Source organism: Ylistrum balloti, unplaced genomic scaffold (assembly GCF_031769215.1).
Source record: "Ylistrum balloti isolate Yb309-2 unplaced genomic scaffold, AGI_CSIRO_Ybal_v1 Utg371268, whole genome shotgun sequence".
Classification (NCBI taxonomy): Eukaryota; Metazoa; Mollusca; class Bivalvia; order Pectinida; family Pectinidae; genus Ylistrum; species Ylistrum balloti.
This window is the reverse complement of record NW_026782683.1, coordinates 71,161-87,918: the sequence shown is the minus strand read 5'-3', so window position 1 is coordinate 87,918 and position 16,758 is coordinate 71,161. Positions and strand designations below refer to the sequence as shown.

The 16,758-nt window shown below is 34.2% G+C and overlaps 1 protein-coding gene across 1 annotated transcript; it reads left to right on the top strand.

Annotated features, from left to right (window-relative positions):
* Nucleotides 1–521: 521 nt before the first annotated feature.
* Nucleotides 522–16,282, top strand: LOC132561697 (uncharacterized). The gene is made up of 4 exons (XM_060226397.1): nt 522–617; nt 850–913; nt 12,073–12,285; nt 16,131–16,282. The coding sequence occupies exons 1-4, from the start codon at nt 522–524 to the stop codon at nt 16,280–16,282; spliced, it is 525 nt and encodes a 174-aa protein (XP_060082380.1).
* The last annotated feature ends 476 nt before the right edge of the window (nt 16,283–16,758 follow it).

The window sequence follows — 16,758 nt, the reverse complement described above, 5'->3', positions numbered from 1 at the left end:
TAAGCAGAATACTTGTAAACCACTGAATATGCACTACAATTATACAAAATACAATTAATAAAAAGTTAAACATAGCATTTTTTTCTTTTTGATGAAAAAAAGCAATAAAGAAAAGAAGAACAATGTGCCTGCTGTTAAGAGTTTTTATAAAGAACACAGAACACTTACTCTGAAATATACACGAATACAACCCTAAATCTGTGTTTATATATATCTGTAAGAGACAGGAATGTGTATGTACTTTTACTTTAATTATCATAAGGGTATTTAGTACAATATATAAACAGCAGAAAAAGCGAATACTTGTACAAAGACTAATTAAGAATGAAATACAAAACTATATCCAGAGGTTCATATTACTGTCCGAATCAGATATATTTACAGTAAGCAGATTTAAACGATGAATATTACATAAAGCTAGCGAAGCTTACGTCATTATCCTTAAGTTTATTCGCAGAATTATTATGATATCAGGACATTTACATAAATCTGGACTATCTAACACCTAATTCTGTCTAGATATGCGTGATGGATGTCCTAACGATCTTGAAATGGTACATCCTGTAAAGCAGGCTTATTTAATCGAAAGGAAGTTTCTGCACCGGTCGTGCCTTGAGGTATGTGTCACGTATCCAATGTGTTAAATTAAATGATAAATCTAATTAATATTTAAAATAGATAAAATAGATTAAATGACAAATTTTACCATAAATTGTTGATGTGTTTATGATAACAGATTTACATCATACAATTTAAATTAATTCTATTTATTAAATTGTATGTAATATTAATCATGTCGAAGACTTGCGATATAAAAAAAAATTGTAATATTTATATCGGTTTTTGCAGTCTTTATTCAGCAGTATGAACGGATCGTCACTCCTGGTGTGGCTAAGTATCATAGGCTATGTCGGTGAGTATTTCTGCATTATGCTTTAAATTACTTCGATTTAACAATCATATGTCATAGATATAAATTCCCTTTTACAGAATTATAATTCAAACATTCACTTTTGCGTACTGAACTGTCAATAAATTCAATTACACGTATTTAATAAATTCACATGAATCTTCATGGTACATAATTACACGTTTGTTGACTATCAACACACGTTCACCTAGTCAGATAGCTGTTCTCTTTGTAGTACATAATTATACGTTTGTTGACTATCAATACAAGTTAATATGGTCTAATAGCTGTTATCTTTGTAGTACAGAATTATACGTTTGCTGACTATCAATACAAGTTAACATGTTCTAATAGCTGTTATCTTTGTAATACATAATTATACGTTTGTTTGTTATCAATACAAGTTAACATAGTCTAAAAGCTGTTATCTTTGTAGTACATAATTATACGTTTGTCTGTTATCAATACAAGTTAACATAGTCTAATAGCTGTTATCTTTGTAGTACAGAATTATACGTTTGTTGACTATCAACACACGTTCACCTAGTCAAATAGCTGTTATCTTTGTAGTTCATAATTATACGTTTGTTGACTATCAATACAAATTAATATGGTCTAATAGCTGTTATCTTTGTAGTACATAATTATACGTTTGTTGACTATCAACACACGTTCACCTAGTCAAATAGCTGTTATCTTTGTAGTACATAATTATACGTTTGTCTGTTATCAATACAAGTTAACATGTTCTTATAGCTGTTATCTTTGTAATACATAATTATACGTTTGTCTGTTATCAATACAAGTTAACATAGTCAAACAGCTGTTATCTTTGTAGTACATAATTATACGTTTGTCTGTTATCAATACAAGTTAACATGTTCTTATAGCTGTTATCTTTGTAATACATAATTATACGTTTGTCTGTTATCAATACAAGTTAACATAGTCAAACAGCTGTTATCTTTGTAGTACATAATTATACGTTTGTCTGTTATCAATACAAGTTAACATGTTCTAATAGCTGTTATCTTTGTAATACATATTTATACGTTTGTCTGTTATCAATACAAGTTAACATAGTCAAACAGCTGTTATCTTTGTAGTACATAATTATACGTTTGTCTGTTATCAATACAAGTTAACATAGTCTAATAGCTGTTATCTTTGTGGTACAGAATTATACGTTTGTTGACTATCAATACACGTTCCCATAGTCTAATAGCTGCTATCTTTGTAGTACATAATTATACGTTTGTCTGTTATCAATACAAGTTAACATAGTCTAATAGCTGTTATCTTTGTGGTACAGAATTATACGTTTGTTGACTATCAATACACGTTCCCATAGTCTAATAGCTGCTATCTTTGTAGTACATAATTATACGTTTGTCTGTTATCAATACAAGTTAACATAGTCTAATAGCTGTTATCTTTGTAGTACATAATTTTACGTTTGTCTGTTATTAATACACGTTCCCATGTTCTTATCGTTGTTATCTCTCTTTACCAATGCATTTTGTTAAATAAGATTTGATTATATTTGTATTCCTTATACAAATTCACAGCAATAGCATGTTAACTTAAATTTCACTTAAAATAAAAACGAAATCGACTCATCAAAAAGCAACACCCTACATTATGATTTGGCTCGTTTGAAGTTGAACAGTCTTTCCTTATTCTGTTAATTATCGGTACTTTGCACATTGTGTTTAATTTTTTTTGTTTTGATTTTTTTGTGGTCACATTGTCAAAATCGATTGAAGTGTTTAAATGTAGCCCCATAACTTAAAATCATTTGATAATTTGTCTGTTTTATGTATCAGCACGTTTGTGTTCAGTTACCTTTATGTTTTCTATATATCAGAAGAGATTTACAGTCCAGGGATACCCTATCTTATTGTTCTTGTCCCTTTTGAGGGATGCATGTGTATGTCTTTCTTTTCGTCATAATTATGTATTCGTTTCATCATATTTTTAATTAATATTCTGGTGATATGACGACACTTTTTGTCATTGGGTTTCCCCCATTTGCTACTGCTCAAAAAGTATGCAGATTATAATGTTTCGGGTAAAAATGTTATTCATTTCGTTGCCTTTTTTGCCAGATTTCTGTACCTGTAGAATGATTATGATGTCTACGACTTTGCAAATATAACTTATTTTCCGTGATACATATGTTTTTTTTTATAGATAGACTTTTACAAAACTTCTCGTTAAACTTGTTTTGGCGTCGTATGGTAGTATGTAACTTACATCAAAGAGACATCGATTGTGAACTGTGCTTTGATTGTTAATTTCCTGTTTGTAGCCCTAATGTCTTTGTTGTTGTTAATTTTCTGTTTGTAGCCCTAATGTCTTTGTTGTTGTTGATTTCCTGTTTGTAACTCTAATGTCTTTGTTGTTGTTGATTTTCTGTTTGTAGCCCTAATGTCTTTGTTGTTGTTGATTTTCTGTTTGTTGCCCTAATGTCTTTGTTGTTGTTGATTTTGTGTTTGTAGCCCTAATGTCTTTGTTGTTGTTGATTTCCTGTTTGTTGCCCTAATGTCTTTGTTGTTGTTAATTTCCTGTTTGTAGCCCTAATGTCTTTGTTGTTGATGATTTTCTGTTTGTAGCCCTAATGTCTTTGTTGTTGTTGATTTTCTGTTTGTAGCCCTAATGTCTTTGTTGTTGATGATTTTCTGTTTGTAGCCCTAATGTCTTTGTTGTTGATGATTTTCTGTTTGTAGCCCTAATGTCTATGTTGTTGTTGTTGATTTTCTGTTTGTAGCACTAATGTCTTTGTTGTTGTTGATTTTCTGTTGTTTGCCCTAATGTCTTTGTTGTTGTTGATTTCCTGTTTGTAGCCCTAATGTCTTTGTTGTTGTTGATTTCCTGTTGGTTGCCCTAATATCTTTGTTGTTGTTGATTTACTGTTTGTAGCCCTAATGTCTTTGTTGTTGATGATTTTCTGTTTGTTGCCCTAATGTCTTTGTTGTTGTTGATTTCCTGTTTGTAGCCCTAATGTCTTTGTTGTTGATGATTTTCTGTTTGTAGCCCTAATGTCTTTGTTGTTGTTGATTTTCTGTTTGTAGCACTTATGTCTTTGTTGTTGTTGATTTTCTGTTTGTAGCCCTAATGTCTTTGTTGTTGTTGATTTTCTGTTTGTAGCCCTAATGTCTTTGTTGTTGTTGATTTCCTGTTTGTAGCACTAATGTCTTTGTTGTTGATGATTTCCTGTTTGTTGCCCTGATGTCTTTGTTGTTGATTTATTGTTTGTAGCACTAATGTCTTTGTTGTTGTTGATTTTCTGTTTGTAGCCCTAATGTCTTTGTTGTTGTTGATTTCCTGTTTGTAGCCCTAATGTCTTTGTTGCTGTTGATTTCCTGTTTGTAGCCCTAATGTCTTTGTTGTTGTTGATTTCCTGTTTGTAGCCCTAATGTCTTTGTTTGTTGTTGATTTCCTGTTTGTAGCCCTAATGTCTTTGTTGTTGTTGATTTCCTGTTTGTAGCCCTAATGTCTTTGTTGTTGTTGATTTCCTGTTTGTAGCCCTAATGTCTTTGTTGTTGATGATTTTCTGTTTGTAGCCCTAATGTCTTTGTTGTTGATGATTTTCTGTTTGTAGCCCTAATGTCTTTGTTGTTGTTGATTTCCTGTTTGTAGCACTAATGTCTTTGTTGTTGATGATTTTCTGTTTGTAGCCCTAATGTCTTTGTTGTTGTTGATTTTCTGTTTGTAGCCCTAATGTCTTTGTTGTTGATTTCCTGTTAGTAGCCCTAATGTCTTTGTTGTTGTTGATTTTCTGTTTGTAGCCCTAATGTCTTTGTTGTTGTTGATTTTCTGTTTGTAGCCCTAATATCTTTGTTGTTGTTGATTTCCTGTTGGTTGCCCTAATGTCTTTGTTGTTGTTAATTTCCTGTTTGTAGCCCTAATGTCTTTGTTGTTGTTGATTTTCTGTTTGTAGCCCTAATATCTTTGTTGTTGTTGATTTCCTGTTTGTTGCCCTAATGTCTTTGTTGTTGTTGATTTCCTGTTTGTAGCCCTAATGTCTTTGTTGTTGTTGATTTCCTGTTTGTAACCCTAATGTCTTTGTTGTTGTTGATTTCCTGTTTGTAACCCTAATGTCTATGTTGTTGATGATTTTCTGTTTGTAGCCCTAATGTCTTTGTTGTTAATGATTTTCTGTTTGTAGCACTTATGTCTTTGTTGTTGTAGCCCTGTTGTCTTTGTTGTGTTGATTTCCTGTTTGTAGCCCTTCTTTGTTGTATTTCCTGTTTGTAGCCCTAATGTCTTTGTTGTTGTTGATTTTCTGTTTGTAGCCCTAATGTCTTTGTTGTTGTTGATTTTCTGTTTGTAGCCCTAATGTCTTTGTTGTTGATGATTTCCTGTTGTTTGCCCTAATGTCTTTGTTGTTGTTGATTTTCTGTTTGTAGCACTTATGTCTTTGTTGTTGTTGATTTTCTGTTTGTAGCCCTAATGTCTTTGTTGTTGTTGATTTTCTGTTTGTAGCACTTATGTCTTTGTTGTTGTTGATTTTCTGTTTGTAGCCCTAATGTCTTTGTTGTTGTTGATTTTCTGTTTGTAGCCCTAATGTCTTTGTTGTTGTTGATTTCCTGTTGTGTATTTTCTGTTTGTAGCCCTAATGTCTTTGTTGTTGTTGATTTTCTGTTTGTAGCACTTATGTCTTTGTTGTTGTTGATTTCCTGTTTGTAACTCTAATGTCTTTGTTGTTGTTGATTTTCTGTTTGTAGCCCTAATGTCTTTGTTGTTGTTGATTTCCTGTTTGTAGCACTAATGTCTTTGTTGTTGATGATTTCCTGTTTGTTGCTCTGATGTCTTTGTTGTTGATTTATTGTTTGTAGCACTAATGTCTTCGTTGTTGTTGATTTCCTGTTTGTTGCCCTAATGTCTTTGTTGTTGTTGATTTCCTGTTTGTAACCCTAATGTCTTTGTTGTTGTTGATTTCCTGTTGTTTGTCCTAATGTCTTTGTTGTTGTTGATTTCCTGTTTGTTGCCCTAATGTCTTTGTTGTTGTTGATTTCCTGTTTGTAACCCTAATGTCTTTGTTGTTGTTGATTTCCTGTTTGTAGCCCTAATGTCTTTGTTGTTGTTGATTTCCTGTTTGTAGCCCTAATGTCTTTGTTGCTGTTGATTTCCTGTTTGTAGCCCTAATGTCTTTGTTGTTGATGATTTTCTGTTTGTTGCCCTAATGTCTTTGTTGTTGTTGATTTCCTGTTTGTAGCCCTAATGTCTTTGTTGTTGATGATTTTCTGTTTGTAGCCCTAATGTCTTTGTTGTTGATGATTTTCTGTTTGTAGCCCTAATGTCTTTGTTGTTGATGATTTCCTGTTTGTAGCCCTAATGTCTTTGTTGTTGTTGATTTTCTGTTTGTAGCCCTAATGTCTTTGTTGTTGATGATTTTCTGTTTGTAGCCCTAATGTCTTTGTTGTTGTTGATTTTCTGTTTGTAGCCCTAATGTCTTTGTTGTTGATGATTTTCTGTTTGTAGCCCTAATGTCTTTGTTGTTGATGATTTTCTGTTTGTAGCCCTAATGTCTATGTTGTTGTTGATTTTCTGTTGTTTGCCCTAATGTCTTTGTTGTTGTTGATTTCCTGTTTGTAGCCCTAATGTCTTTGTTGTTGTTGATTTCCTGTTGGTTGCCCTAATGTCTTTGTTGTTGTTGATTTCCTGTTTGTAGCCCTAATGTCTTTGTTGTTGATGATTTTCTGTTTGTTGCCCTAATGTCTTTGTTGTTGTTGATTTCCTGTTTGTAGCCCTAATGTCTTTGTTGTTGTTGATTTCCTGTTTGTAGCCCTAAAGTCTTTGTTGTTGTTGATTTCCTGTTGGTTGCCCTGATGTCTTTGTTGTTGTTGATTTTCTGTTTGTAGCCCTAATGTCTTTGTTGCTGTTGGTTTCCTGTTTGTAACCCTAATGTCTTTGTTGTTGTTTATTTTCTGTTTGTAGCCCTAATGTCTTTGTTGTTGTTGATTTCCTGTTTGTAGCCCTAATGTCTTTATTGTTGTTGATTTCCTGTTAGTAGCCCTAATGTCTTTGTTGTTGTTGATTTCCTGTTTGTAGCCCTAATGTCTTTGTTGTTGATGATTTCCTGTTGGTTGCCCTAATGTCTTTGTTGTTGTTGATTTCCTGTTTGTAGCCCTAATGTCTTTGTTGTTGATGATTTTCTGTTTGTAGCCCTAATGTCTTTGTTGTTGTTGATTTCCTGTTTGTAGCCCTAATGTCTTTGTTGTTGATGATTTTGTTTGTAGCTGTCTTTGTTGTTGAGATTTTCTGTTTGTAGCCTAATGTCTTTGTTGTTGTTGATTTCCTGTTTGTAGCCCTAATGTCTTTGTTGTTGATGATTTCCTGTTGGTTGACCTAATGTCTTTGTTGTTGTTGTTGCCCTATGATTTTCTGTTTGTAGCCCTAATGTCTTTGTTGTTGATGATTTTCTGTTTGTATTTTCTGTTGGTTGCCCTAATGCTTTGTTGTTGTTGATTTTCTGTTTGTAGCTAATGTCTTTGTTGTTGATGATTTCCTGTTGGTTGCCCTAATGTCTTTGTTGTTGATGATTTCCTGTTTGTAGCCCTAATGTCTTTGTTGTTGATGATTTCCGGTTGGTTGCCCTGATGTCTTTGTTGTTGTTGATTTTCTGTTGGTTGCCCTAATGTCTTTGTTGTTGTTTATTTTCTGTTTGTAGCCCTAATGTCTTTGTTGTTGTTGATTTCCTGTTTGTAGCCCTAATGTCTTTGTTGTTGATGATTTTCTGTTTGTAGCCCTAATGTCTTTGTTGTTGATGATTTTCTGTTTGTAGCCCTAATGTCTTTGTTGTTGTTGATTTTCTGTTGTTTGCCCTAATGTCTTTGTTGTTGTTGATTTCCTGTTTGTAGCCCTAATGTCTTTGTTGTTGTTGATTTCCTGTTTGTTGCCCTAATGTCTTTGTTGTTGATTTCCTGTTTGTAGCCCTAATGTCTTTGTTGTTGTTGATTTCCTGTTTGTTGCCCTAATGTCTTTGTTGTTGATTTCCTGTTTGTAGCCCAAATGTCTTTGTTGTTGATGATTTCCTGTTGGTTGCCCTGATGTCTTTGTTGTTGTCGATTTTCTGTTGGTTGCCCTAATGTCTTTGCTGTTGTTTATTTTTTGTTTGTAGCTCTAATGTCTATGTTCTTGTTGATTTCCTGTTTGTAGCACTAATGTCTTTGTTGTTGATGATTTTCTGTTGTTTGCCCTAATGTCTTTGTTGTTGTTGATTTCCTGTTTGTAGCCCTAATGTCTTTGTTGTTGTTGATTTCCTGTTGGTTGCCCTAATATCTTTGTTGTTGTTAATGTCTTTGTTGTTGATGATTTTCTGTTTGTTGCCCTAATGTCGTTGTTGTTGTTGATTTCCTGTTTGTAGCCCTAATGTCTTTGTTGCTGTTGATTTCCTGTTTGTAACCCTAATGTCTTTGTTGTTGTTGATTTCCTGTTGGTTGCCCTAATGTCTTTGTTGTTGATGATTTCCTGTTTGTTGCCCTAATGTCTTTGATGTTGATGATTTCCTGTTGGTTGCCCTAATGTCTTTGTTGTTGATGATTTCCTGTTTGTAGCCCTAATGTCTTTGTTGTTGATGATTTCCTTGTTGTTGTTGATTTCCTGTTGATTGTCATTCTGTCTGTGTGTTTGTTGATCTGCCGCTTGCTGGCCTTATGTCAATTTTTTTGTTGGTTTTTACTGTTGTTTGCCCTAATGTCTTTGTTGTTGTTGATTTCCTGTTTGTAGCCCTAATGTCTTTGTTGTTGATGATTTTCTGTTTGTAGCCCTAATGTCTTTGTTGTTGATGATTTTCTGTTTGTAGCCCTAATGTCTATGTTGTTGTTGATTTCCTGTTTGTAGCCCTAATGTCTTTGTTGTTGTTGATTTCCTGTTTGTAGCAGTAATGTCTTTGTTGTTGATTTCCTGTTTGTAGCCCTAATGTCTTTGTTGTTGATGATTTTCTGTTGGTTGCCCTAATGTCTTTGTTGTTGTTTATTTTCTGTTTGTAGCCTAATGTCTTTGTTGTTGATTTTCAGTTTTAGCCCTAATATCTTTGTTGTTGATGATTTTCTGTTGGTAGCCCTAATGTCTTTGTTGTTGATGATTTTCTGTTTGTAGCCCTAATGTCTATGTTGTTGTTGATTTTCTGTTGGTTGCCCTAATGTCTTTGTTGTTGTTGATTTCCTGTTTGTAGCCCTAATGTCTTTGTTGTTGATGATTTCCTGTTAGTAGCCCTAATGTCTTTGTTGTTGTTGATTTCCTGTTTGTAGCCCTAATGTCTTTGTTGTTGTTGATTTCCCCTGTTTGTTGCCCTAATGTCTTTGTTGTTGTTGATTTCCTGTTTGTAGCACTAATGTCTTTGTTGTTGTTGATTTCCTGTTTGTAGCACTAATGTCTTTGTTGTTGTTGATTTCCTGTTGTTTGTCCTAATGTCTTTGTTGTTGTTGATTTCCTGTTTGTAGCCCTAATGTCTTTGTTGTTGATGATTTTCTGTTTGTAGCCCTAATGTCTTTGTTGTTGATGATTTCCTGTTGGTTGCCCTAATGTCTTTGTTGTTGATGATTTCCTGTTTGTAGCCCTAATGTCTTTGTTGTTGATGATTTTCTGTTGGTTGCCCTAATGTCTTTGTTGTTGTTTATTTTCTGTTTGTAGCCCTAATGTCTTTGTTGTTGTTGATTTTCTGTTTGTAGCCCTAATATCTTTGTTGTTGATGATTTTCTGTTTGTAGCCCTAATGTCTTTGTTGTTGTTGATTTCCTGTTTGTAGCCCTAAAGTCTTTGTTGTTGTTGATTTCCTGTTGGTTGCCCTGATGTCTTTGTTGTTGTTGATTTTCTGTTGGTTGCCCTAATGTCTTTGTTGTTGTTTATTTTCTGTTTGTAGCCCTAATGTCTTTGTTGTTGTTGATTTCCTGTTGGTTGCCCTAATGTCTTTGTTGTTGTTGATTTCCTGTTTGTAGCCCTAATGTCTTTGTTGTTGTTGATTTCCTGTTGGTTGCCCTAATGTCTTTGTTGTTGTTGATTTCCTGTTGGTTGCCCTAATGTCTTTGTTGTTGATGATTTCCTGTTTGTAGCCCTAATGTCTTTGTTGTTGATGATTTCCTGTTTGTAGCCCTAATGTCTTTGTTGTTGTTGATTTCCTGTTTGTAGCCCTAATGTCTTTGTTGTTGATGATTTCCTGTTGGTTGCCCTAATGTCTTTGTTGTTTATTTCCTGTTTGTAGCCCTAATGTCTTTGTTGTTGTTGATTTCCTGTTTGTAGCCCTAATGTCTTTGCTGTTGTTGATTTTCTGTTTGTTGCCCTAATGTCTTTGTTGTTGTTTATTTTCTGTTTGTAGCACTAATGTCTTTGTTGTTGATGATTTTCTGTTTGTAGCCCTAATGTCTTTGTTGTTGTTGATTTCCTGTTGGTTGCCCTAATGTCTTTGTTGTTGATGATTTCCTGTTTGTAGCCCTAATGTCTTTGTTGTTGATGATTTCCTGTTGGTTGCCCTAATGTCTTTGTTGTTGTTGATTTCCTGTTTGTAGCCCTAATGTCTTTGTTGTTGTTGATTTCCTGTTGATTGTCATACTGTCTGTGTTGTTGTTGATTTCCTGCAGGTTGGCGTACTGTCAATATTTTTGTTGGTTTTTACTGTTGTTTGCCCTAATGTCTTTGTTGTTGTTGATTTCCTGTTTGTAGCCCTAATGTCTTTGTTGTTGATGATTTTCTGTTTGTAGCCCTAATGTCTTTGTTGTTGATGATTTTCTGTTTGTAGCCCTAATGTCTATGTTGTTGTTGATTTTCTGTTGTTTGCCCTAATGTCTTTGTTGTTGTTGATTTCCTGTTGATTGTCATACTGTCTGTGTTGTTGTTGATTTCCTGCTGGTTGGCGTACTGTCAATATTTGTGTTGGTTTTTACTGTTGGTTGGCGTAATGTCTGTTGTTGATGACTTTCTATTGTTTTCTGTGATTTTGATAGTATTTTTTCCTTTTCTTTTGTTTTCTAGTTGTCATCACTATGATTTCATTGTGCTTGTCGTTATTATGCATTTTAATTTTCGCTTAAGTTTCAAGTTGAACTTTTAATCTGACTTTGCGACAGATTATCGACCAGGCTTGTTTTGTCGATTTTTTTCGTAAGTCATCAATTTCTATCAAATTCGGTTACCTTTGTCTTTGATGATATAATTTACTGACATTTAAACTAAGGGGCAATTTATTTCTAGTGTCTCTGTTCGCTAATTTCGAGTATAGAATGGAATACTGTGGATTCATTTTCTTTCGTGGGGGTCCAATTTTCGTTGTTTTCGTGGATGAGCAAATCCACGAATTTAAAAACACAACGAAATATGAACTACTTACTAAAGTAATTTTGGAATTTGACCAAGTAATCTTTGCCGACACCGGAAACGTCCACCGGTAATGACAGAAGCCCCGTAATTAGTCGGGAGTCGGGTAGCCCAGGAACGTCAGGCTTTCGCAGATTCAATTTCCCGGATTTTAACCACTGTGTTAACGACATGATGGATAAGATACATAATGATATGTTCATCACTGTGATTTCTTTATACTATCGTCAGTGAGTTGTGTTTTTACTTCATAATTGTTTCTGCAGATCTTGTTTACACACCTGTTTACACACATGGTCCAATCGATACGCGTGGTGTTTTCATATGACTGCGGTACACCGACTGATCAGCGCACAATGTTTATCCACTGAAAACAATTGTTTCTGATAATTACCGATTGATTACACGCCTGGATATATACTGATTTGTGGTTTGATATTAATGCGAGACACAGGACGCCATCTTGGAAAAAAACGTTCTTTTATTCTTGTCATCAGTGTTAATTCCTGTGAACATAGCCTTAATACAAACAGAAAAAATTTCGACTGGAAGCAAAAAGAGAAAATTCTAAAGTTTTTATTTTTTTCCCACAGAATCAAAAATCCACGAATTTATGAGTCCACGAAACTGTCTAATTTGTAGAAACAACGAAAATTGAACCCAACGAAAATAAATGAATCCACAGTAGTAAAAACGTGTTTCTTAAAAATGAAATTTAAAAAAGGAAACCTTTCAGGGTTAAAGATAGATCAGCATCCCTCTCGCTTCAAGTTTTTGGAAAATCTGCCAAACCCTGAACCCTCGAAAAAATATTTCAGTATCTATTTACGTGAAAAATTATTTCAGTGGCAACGAAACGAGCAATGTACGGGGAGTGTGTGAAGACATGTGGCTTTGAACTTCCACTACGTGTAATGTTCATGGACAGACATTGTATCAGGGATGACGATAATTGTTCATACTGCAAGTACTATGGCTGTCCTCCGGTGGAGTGTTTCTCTAAGGGCAAGAAGGTGGTTCCCGAAATCACTCCAGACGGCCGATGTATGGCATGCAAAGGTAATTAACTGACACCCTAACCTCTGTGACGGATCGCTTATTATAATTCATAACTTGTCTGTTTGCGTTGAATTACAATTATTGTAACAAAAGTAATACACAGTGAGTATGAGCGGTATTATTGTTATCGGATAGTATGCACTATTAAAGGACGATTGAAACTTTTACATTAGTATATAATGAATAAATTATGTCTCATTTAATTGATCAATTAACAACACTTCATTTTAAACTCTGAATTTGTTTATGTAACCTTTTATCTATCAGTAGTAATATAAACATAACTTTTATATCTCATTAAAACCTACCTAGCGGTAACTACCATCATCTACAACATTGGCTGTAACTATTTCTCGCTTAGCAATCCACCTGTCTATATGTACCATCTGTCTATATCTACCAATCACCTACAACCTTGGCTGTAACTATTTCTCGCTTAGCAATCCACCTGTCTATATCTACCTGTCTATATCATATACCTGTCTATATCTACCAATCATCTACAACATTGGCTGTAACTATTTCTCGCCTATAGCATATCACCTATTTATATCTATCCCCTGTCTATAGCTCCTACCTGTCTATATCTACCACCTGTCTTTAACTAACACCTATCTATATCTACCACCTATCTATAACTATAACCTGTCTATAACTACCATTTGTCTATAAATACCTCCTGTCTATATCTACCACCTACCTATATCTACCACCTGTCTATAACTACTACCTGTCTATATTTATCACCTGTCTATATTTACCACCTGTCTATATCTACCACCTGTCAATATCTACTACCTTTCTTTATCTATCATCTGTCTATATAATTACGACCTATATATAGCTACCACCTGTCTATATTTACCACCTGTCTATATCTACCACCTGTCTATAACTATCACCTGTATATATCTATCACCTGTCTATATTTACCACCTGTCTATATCTACCACCTGTCTATATCTACTACCTGTCTATAACTATCACCTGTATATATCTACCACCTGTCTATATCTTTCAACTATCCATATATACCACCTGTCTGAATTTTCAAACTGTCTATATCTATCACCTGTCTATATCTACCACCTGTCTATATCTACCACCTGTCTATAACTACTCCCATCTGTCTATATCTACTACCTGTCTATAACTACCACCATCTGTCTATATCTAATATCACCTATTTATATCTATCCCCTGTCTATAGCTCCTACCTGTCTATATCTACCACCTGTCTTTAACTAACACCTATCTATATCTACCACCTGTCTATGTCTACCATCTGTCTTTAACTAACACCTATCTATATCTACCACCTGTCTATATCTATCTCCTGTCTATAACTACCATTTGTTTATAAATACCCCCTGTCTATATCTACCACCTATCTATATCTACCAACTGTCTATAACTACTACCTGTCTATATTTATCACCTGTCTTTTTCTACCACCTGTCTATAACTACCACCAGTCTACATCTACAACCTGTCCATATCTATCACCTGTCAATATCTACTACCTTTATATATCTATCATCTGTCTATATCTACGACCTATATATAGCTACCACCTGTCTATATTTACCACCTGTCTATATCTACCACCTGTCTAGATCTACCACCTGTCTATAACTATCACATGTATATAACTATCACCTGTCTATATCTACCATCTTTCTCTATCTACCACCTGTCTAGATCTACCACCTGTCTATAACTATCACATGTATATAACTACCACCCGTCTATATCTGTCACCTGTCCATATATAACATCTGTCTATAACTACCACCTGTCTACATCTACCACCTGTATATAACTACCACCTATCTATATATTTTACATGTCTATAACTTCTACCTGTCTATATCTACCACCTGTCTATAACTATCACCTGTATATATCTATCACCTGTCTATATATGTCACCTGTCTATATCTATCACCTATCTATATCTACCACCTGTCTATATCTTTCACCTGTCTATATATACCACCTGTCTATATCTACCACCTGTCTATATCTATCATCTGTCTATATATACCACCTGTCTAAATCTATCACCTGTCTATATATACCACCTGTCTGAATTTTCAACCTGTCTATGTCTATCACCTGTCTATAACTATCACCTGTATACATATATCATCTATCTATATATACTACCTATCTGAATTTTCCACATGTCTTTAACTACCTCCGGTCTATATCTATCACCTGTCTATATCTATTACCTATCTATATATATCATATGTCTATATCTACGACCTATATATAGCTACCACCTGTCTATATTTACCACCTGTCTATATCTACCACCTGTCTAGATCTACCACCTGTCTATAACTATCACATGTATATAACTATCACCTGTCTATATCTACCATCTGTCTCTATCTATCACCTGTCTATATCTACCACCTGTCTGTAACTACCGCATGTCTTTAACTACCTCCGGTCTATATCTATCACCTGTCTAATTCTTTCACCTGTCTATAAATACCACATGTCTTTAACTACCTCCGGTCTATGTCTATCACCTGTGAATATCTACAACCTGTCTGTAACGATTACCTGTCTATATCTACCACCTGTCTATAACTACCACATGTCTTTAACTACCACCTGTCTATAACTATCACCTGTTTATATCTACCACCTGTCTATAACTACCGCCTATCTATATATTTCACATTTCTATAACTACTAACTGTCTATATCTATCACCTGTCTATATCTACGACCTAATCTTGTCTTTGTAACACCGCTGACAACTCCTACCAGAATTTTGAATATTTACTTGACGAAACGTAAAGCAATTGCATACAATGTTTAGGGATTTTTTTATCATTGTTTTCCTTGTTGGTGTAGTGGAGTATTTTGCTTTCTTCTTTCTGAATTTTGGTTGTCAGTGTTGTATTAATCTCAATTGTCGTGACCAAGTGTCATGTTTCATGTGTAAACAAAACACGTGTGAGGTGGGTGAAGGAGAGACCTCACAGTTGTGATAAGAATAAGCTGTCTTCACCTAACACAATCTTACCTGTTTATATACAACACCTGTATAAAGCACGTGCTGATTAATATTTATCCGTATATAATAACCATCAAATATTATAATGGAGTATTTACAACCTGTCCGTTCCATAAATTAAATTTTCATACGAAAACCATTTAATATCTTTTATTATTGATTTCTAGTGATGTGTTATATAAATACCTCTAAATGTTAATATTTTGTTATGAATACAGATATAATTATAATACTATTGTAAAGCTTTTCACCAGTTGTTTACTCTATCTTATGGTTTCTACTTTTCGGGCTTTTATTTTTCTGTCATTACAACCAGCCGTCTACAATGATCATTTCGTCCATATGTCTGCATTAGTAAAGAATCGTACATACAATCCTATGTGTATAAGCACTTTAAACGTTTAATTGTTTTTTTTAATGAAATAAATCATTTAATGTAATATTCCTACTTAGAAACACAATATTCTTTGTGGTATAACATAGTTAATCATTAGAGGTAAGCCAGATATCAATGGGATATACAAAATGTATACTTATTATAAACAGAAAGCAACATCATGTTTGACGAAAATGATTAGAATCCATTGATAGAAGACATACACATTTTCTATAGACTTGTATTTGTACGTCACTTCGTTAAGTTTACTATATTTAGAACCGCCTTAGTTCCTTACTACCTCGAACATCTATGATATCTAACTCTCTAATGTCACTGTGTAAAGGATTTGTACAGATTTCACAATAAGTAAGGGATGTCACTCTGTCACTCCATCATACATTATTCACAACTGTATCGAATTTTTGTCAGGTCGATGTGTGTACGGCGGGGAGGTGTTCAAGAAGGGAGACAAATTCATGGCTGTTGATGACCTAAACACTTGTAAATGTCAAAATCAAGGCCGCGTCCTGTGTACCATGAAGAGAAAAAAACCTTCCATCAGCGGATTCTGTGATATTTAAACGGCGTATTTAATTTAGAATGAATTCGTTCTTCACAAGAAACGTCATCCCAGCGAGCTGCTGTGTATATCTACGATCTGGTAGAGAAAAGGATATGAACTTACATCGTCTTTGGAAAAATGAGATCTGGTGGAAGACCAATAAAACATATTGGACTCTTTAACAGATTAATGATAATGTTCGATTTTCTTATTAATTGGACACTTCCCAAAATGGCGATTATTTTTCTTTTTTAATCGTGCTAGTGATTAAAGGTATCTTGTGTCTGGGTGGCATCTTAAACAGATTTTTGTTCTGTATTTTGCAAGATCTGTCACAAGAAATATCAAACCGAGTAAGTGAACAGTTAGAGGCAGCCTTAAAACGCATTATGAATCATGTTAAGGAATTGATTGACTGACAGCACAAAAACCTTATAAGGAAACATATATATTATAAAGATGACATGGGACTTATATAATATCAAAACGACCTAA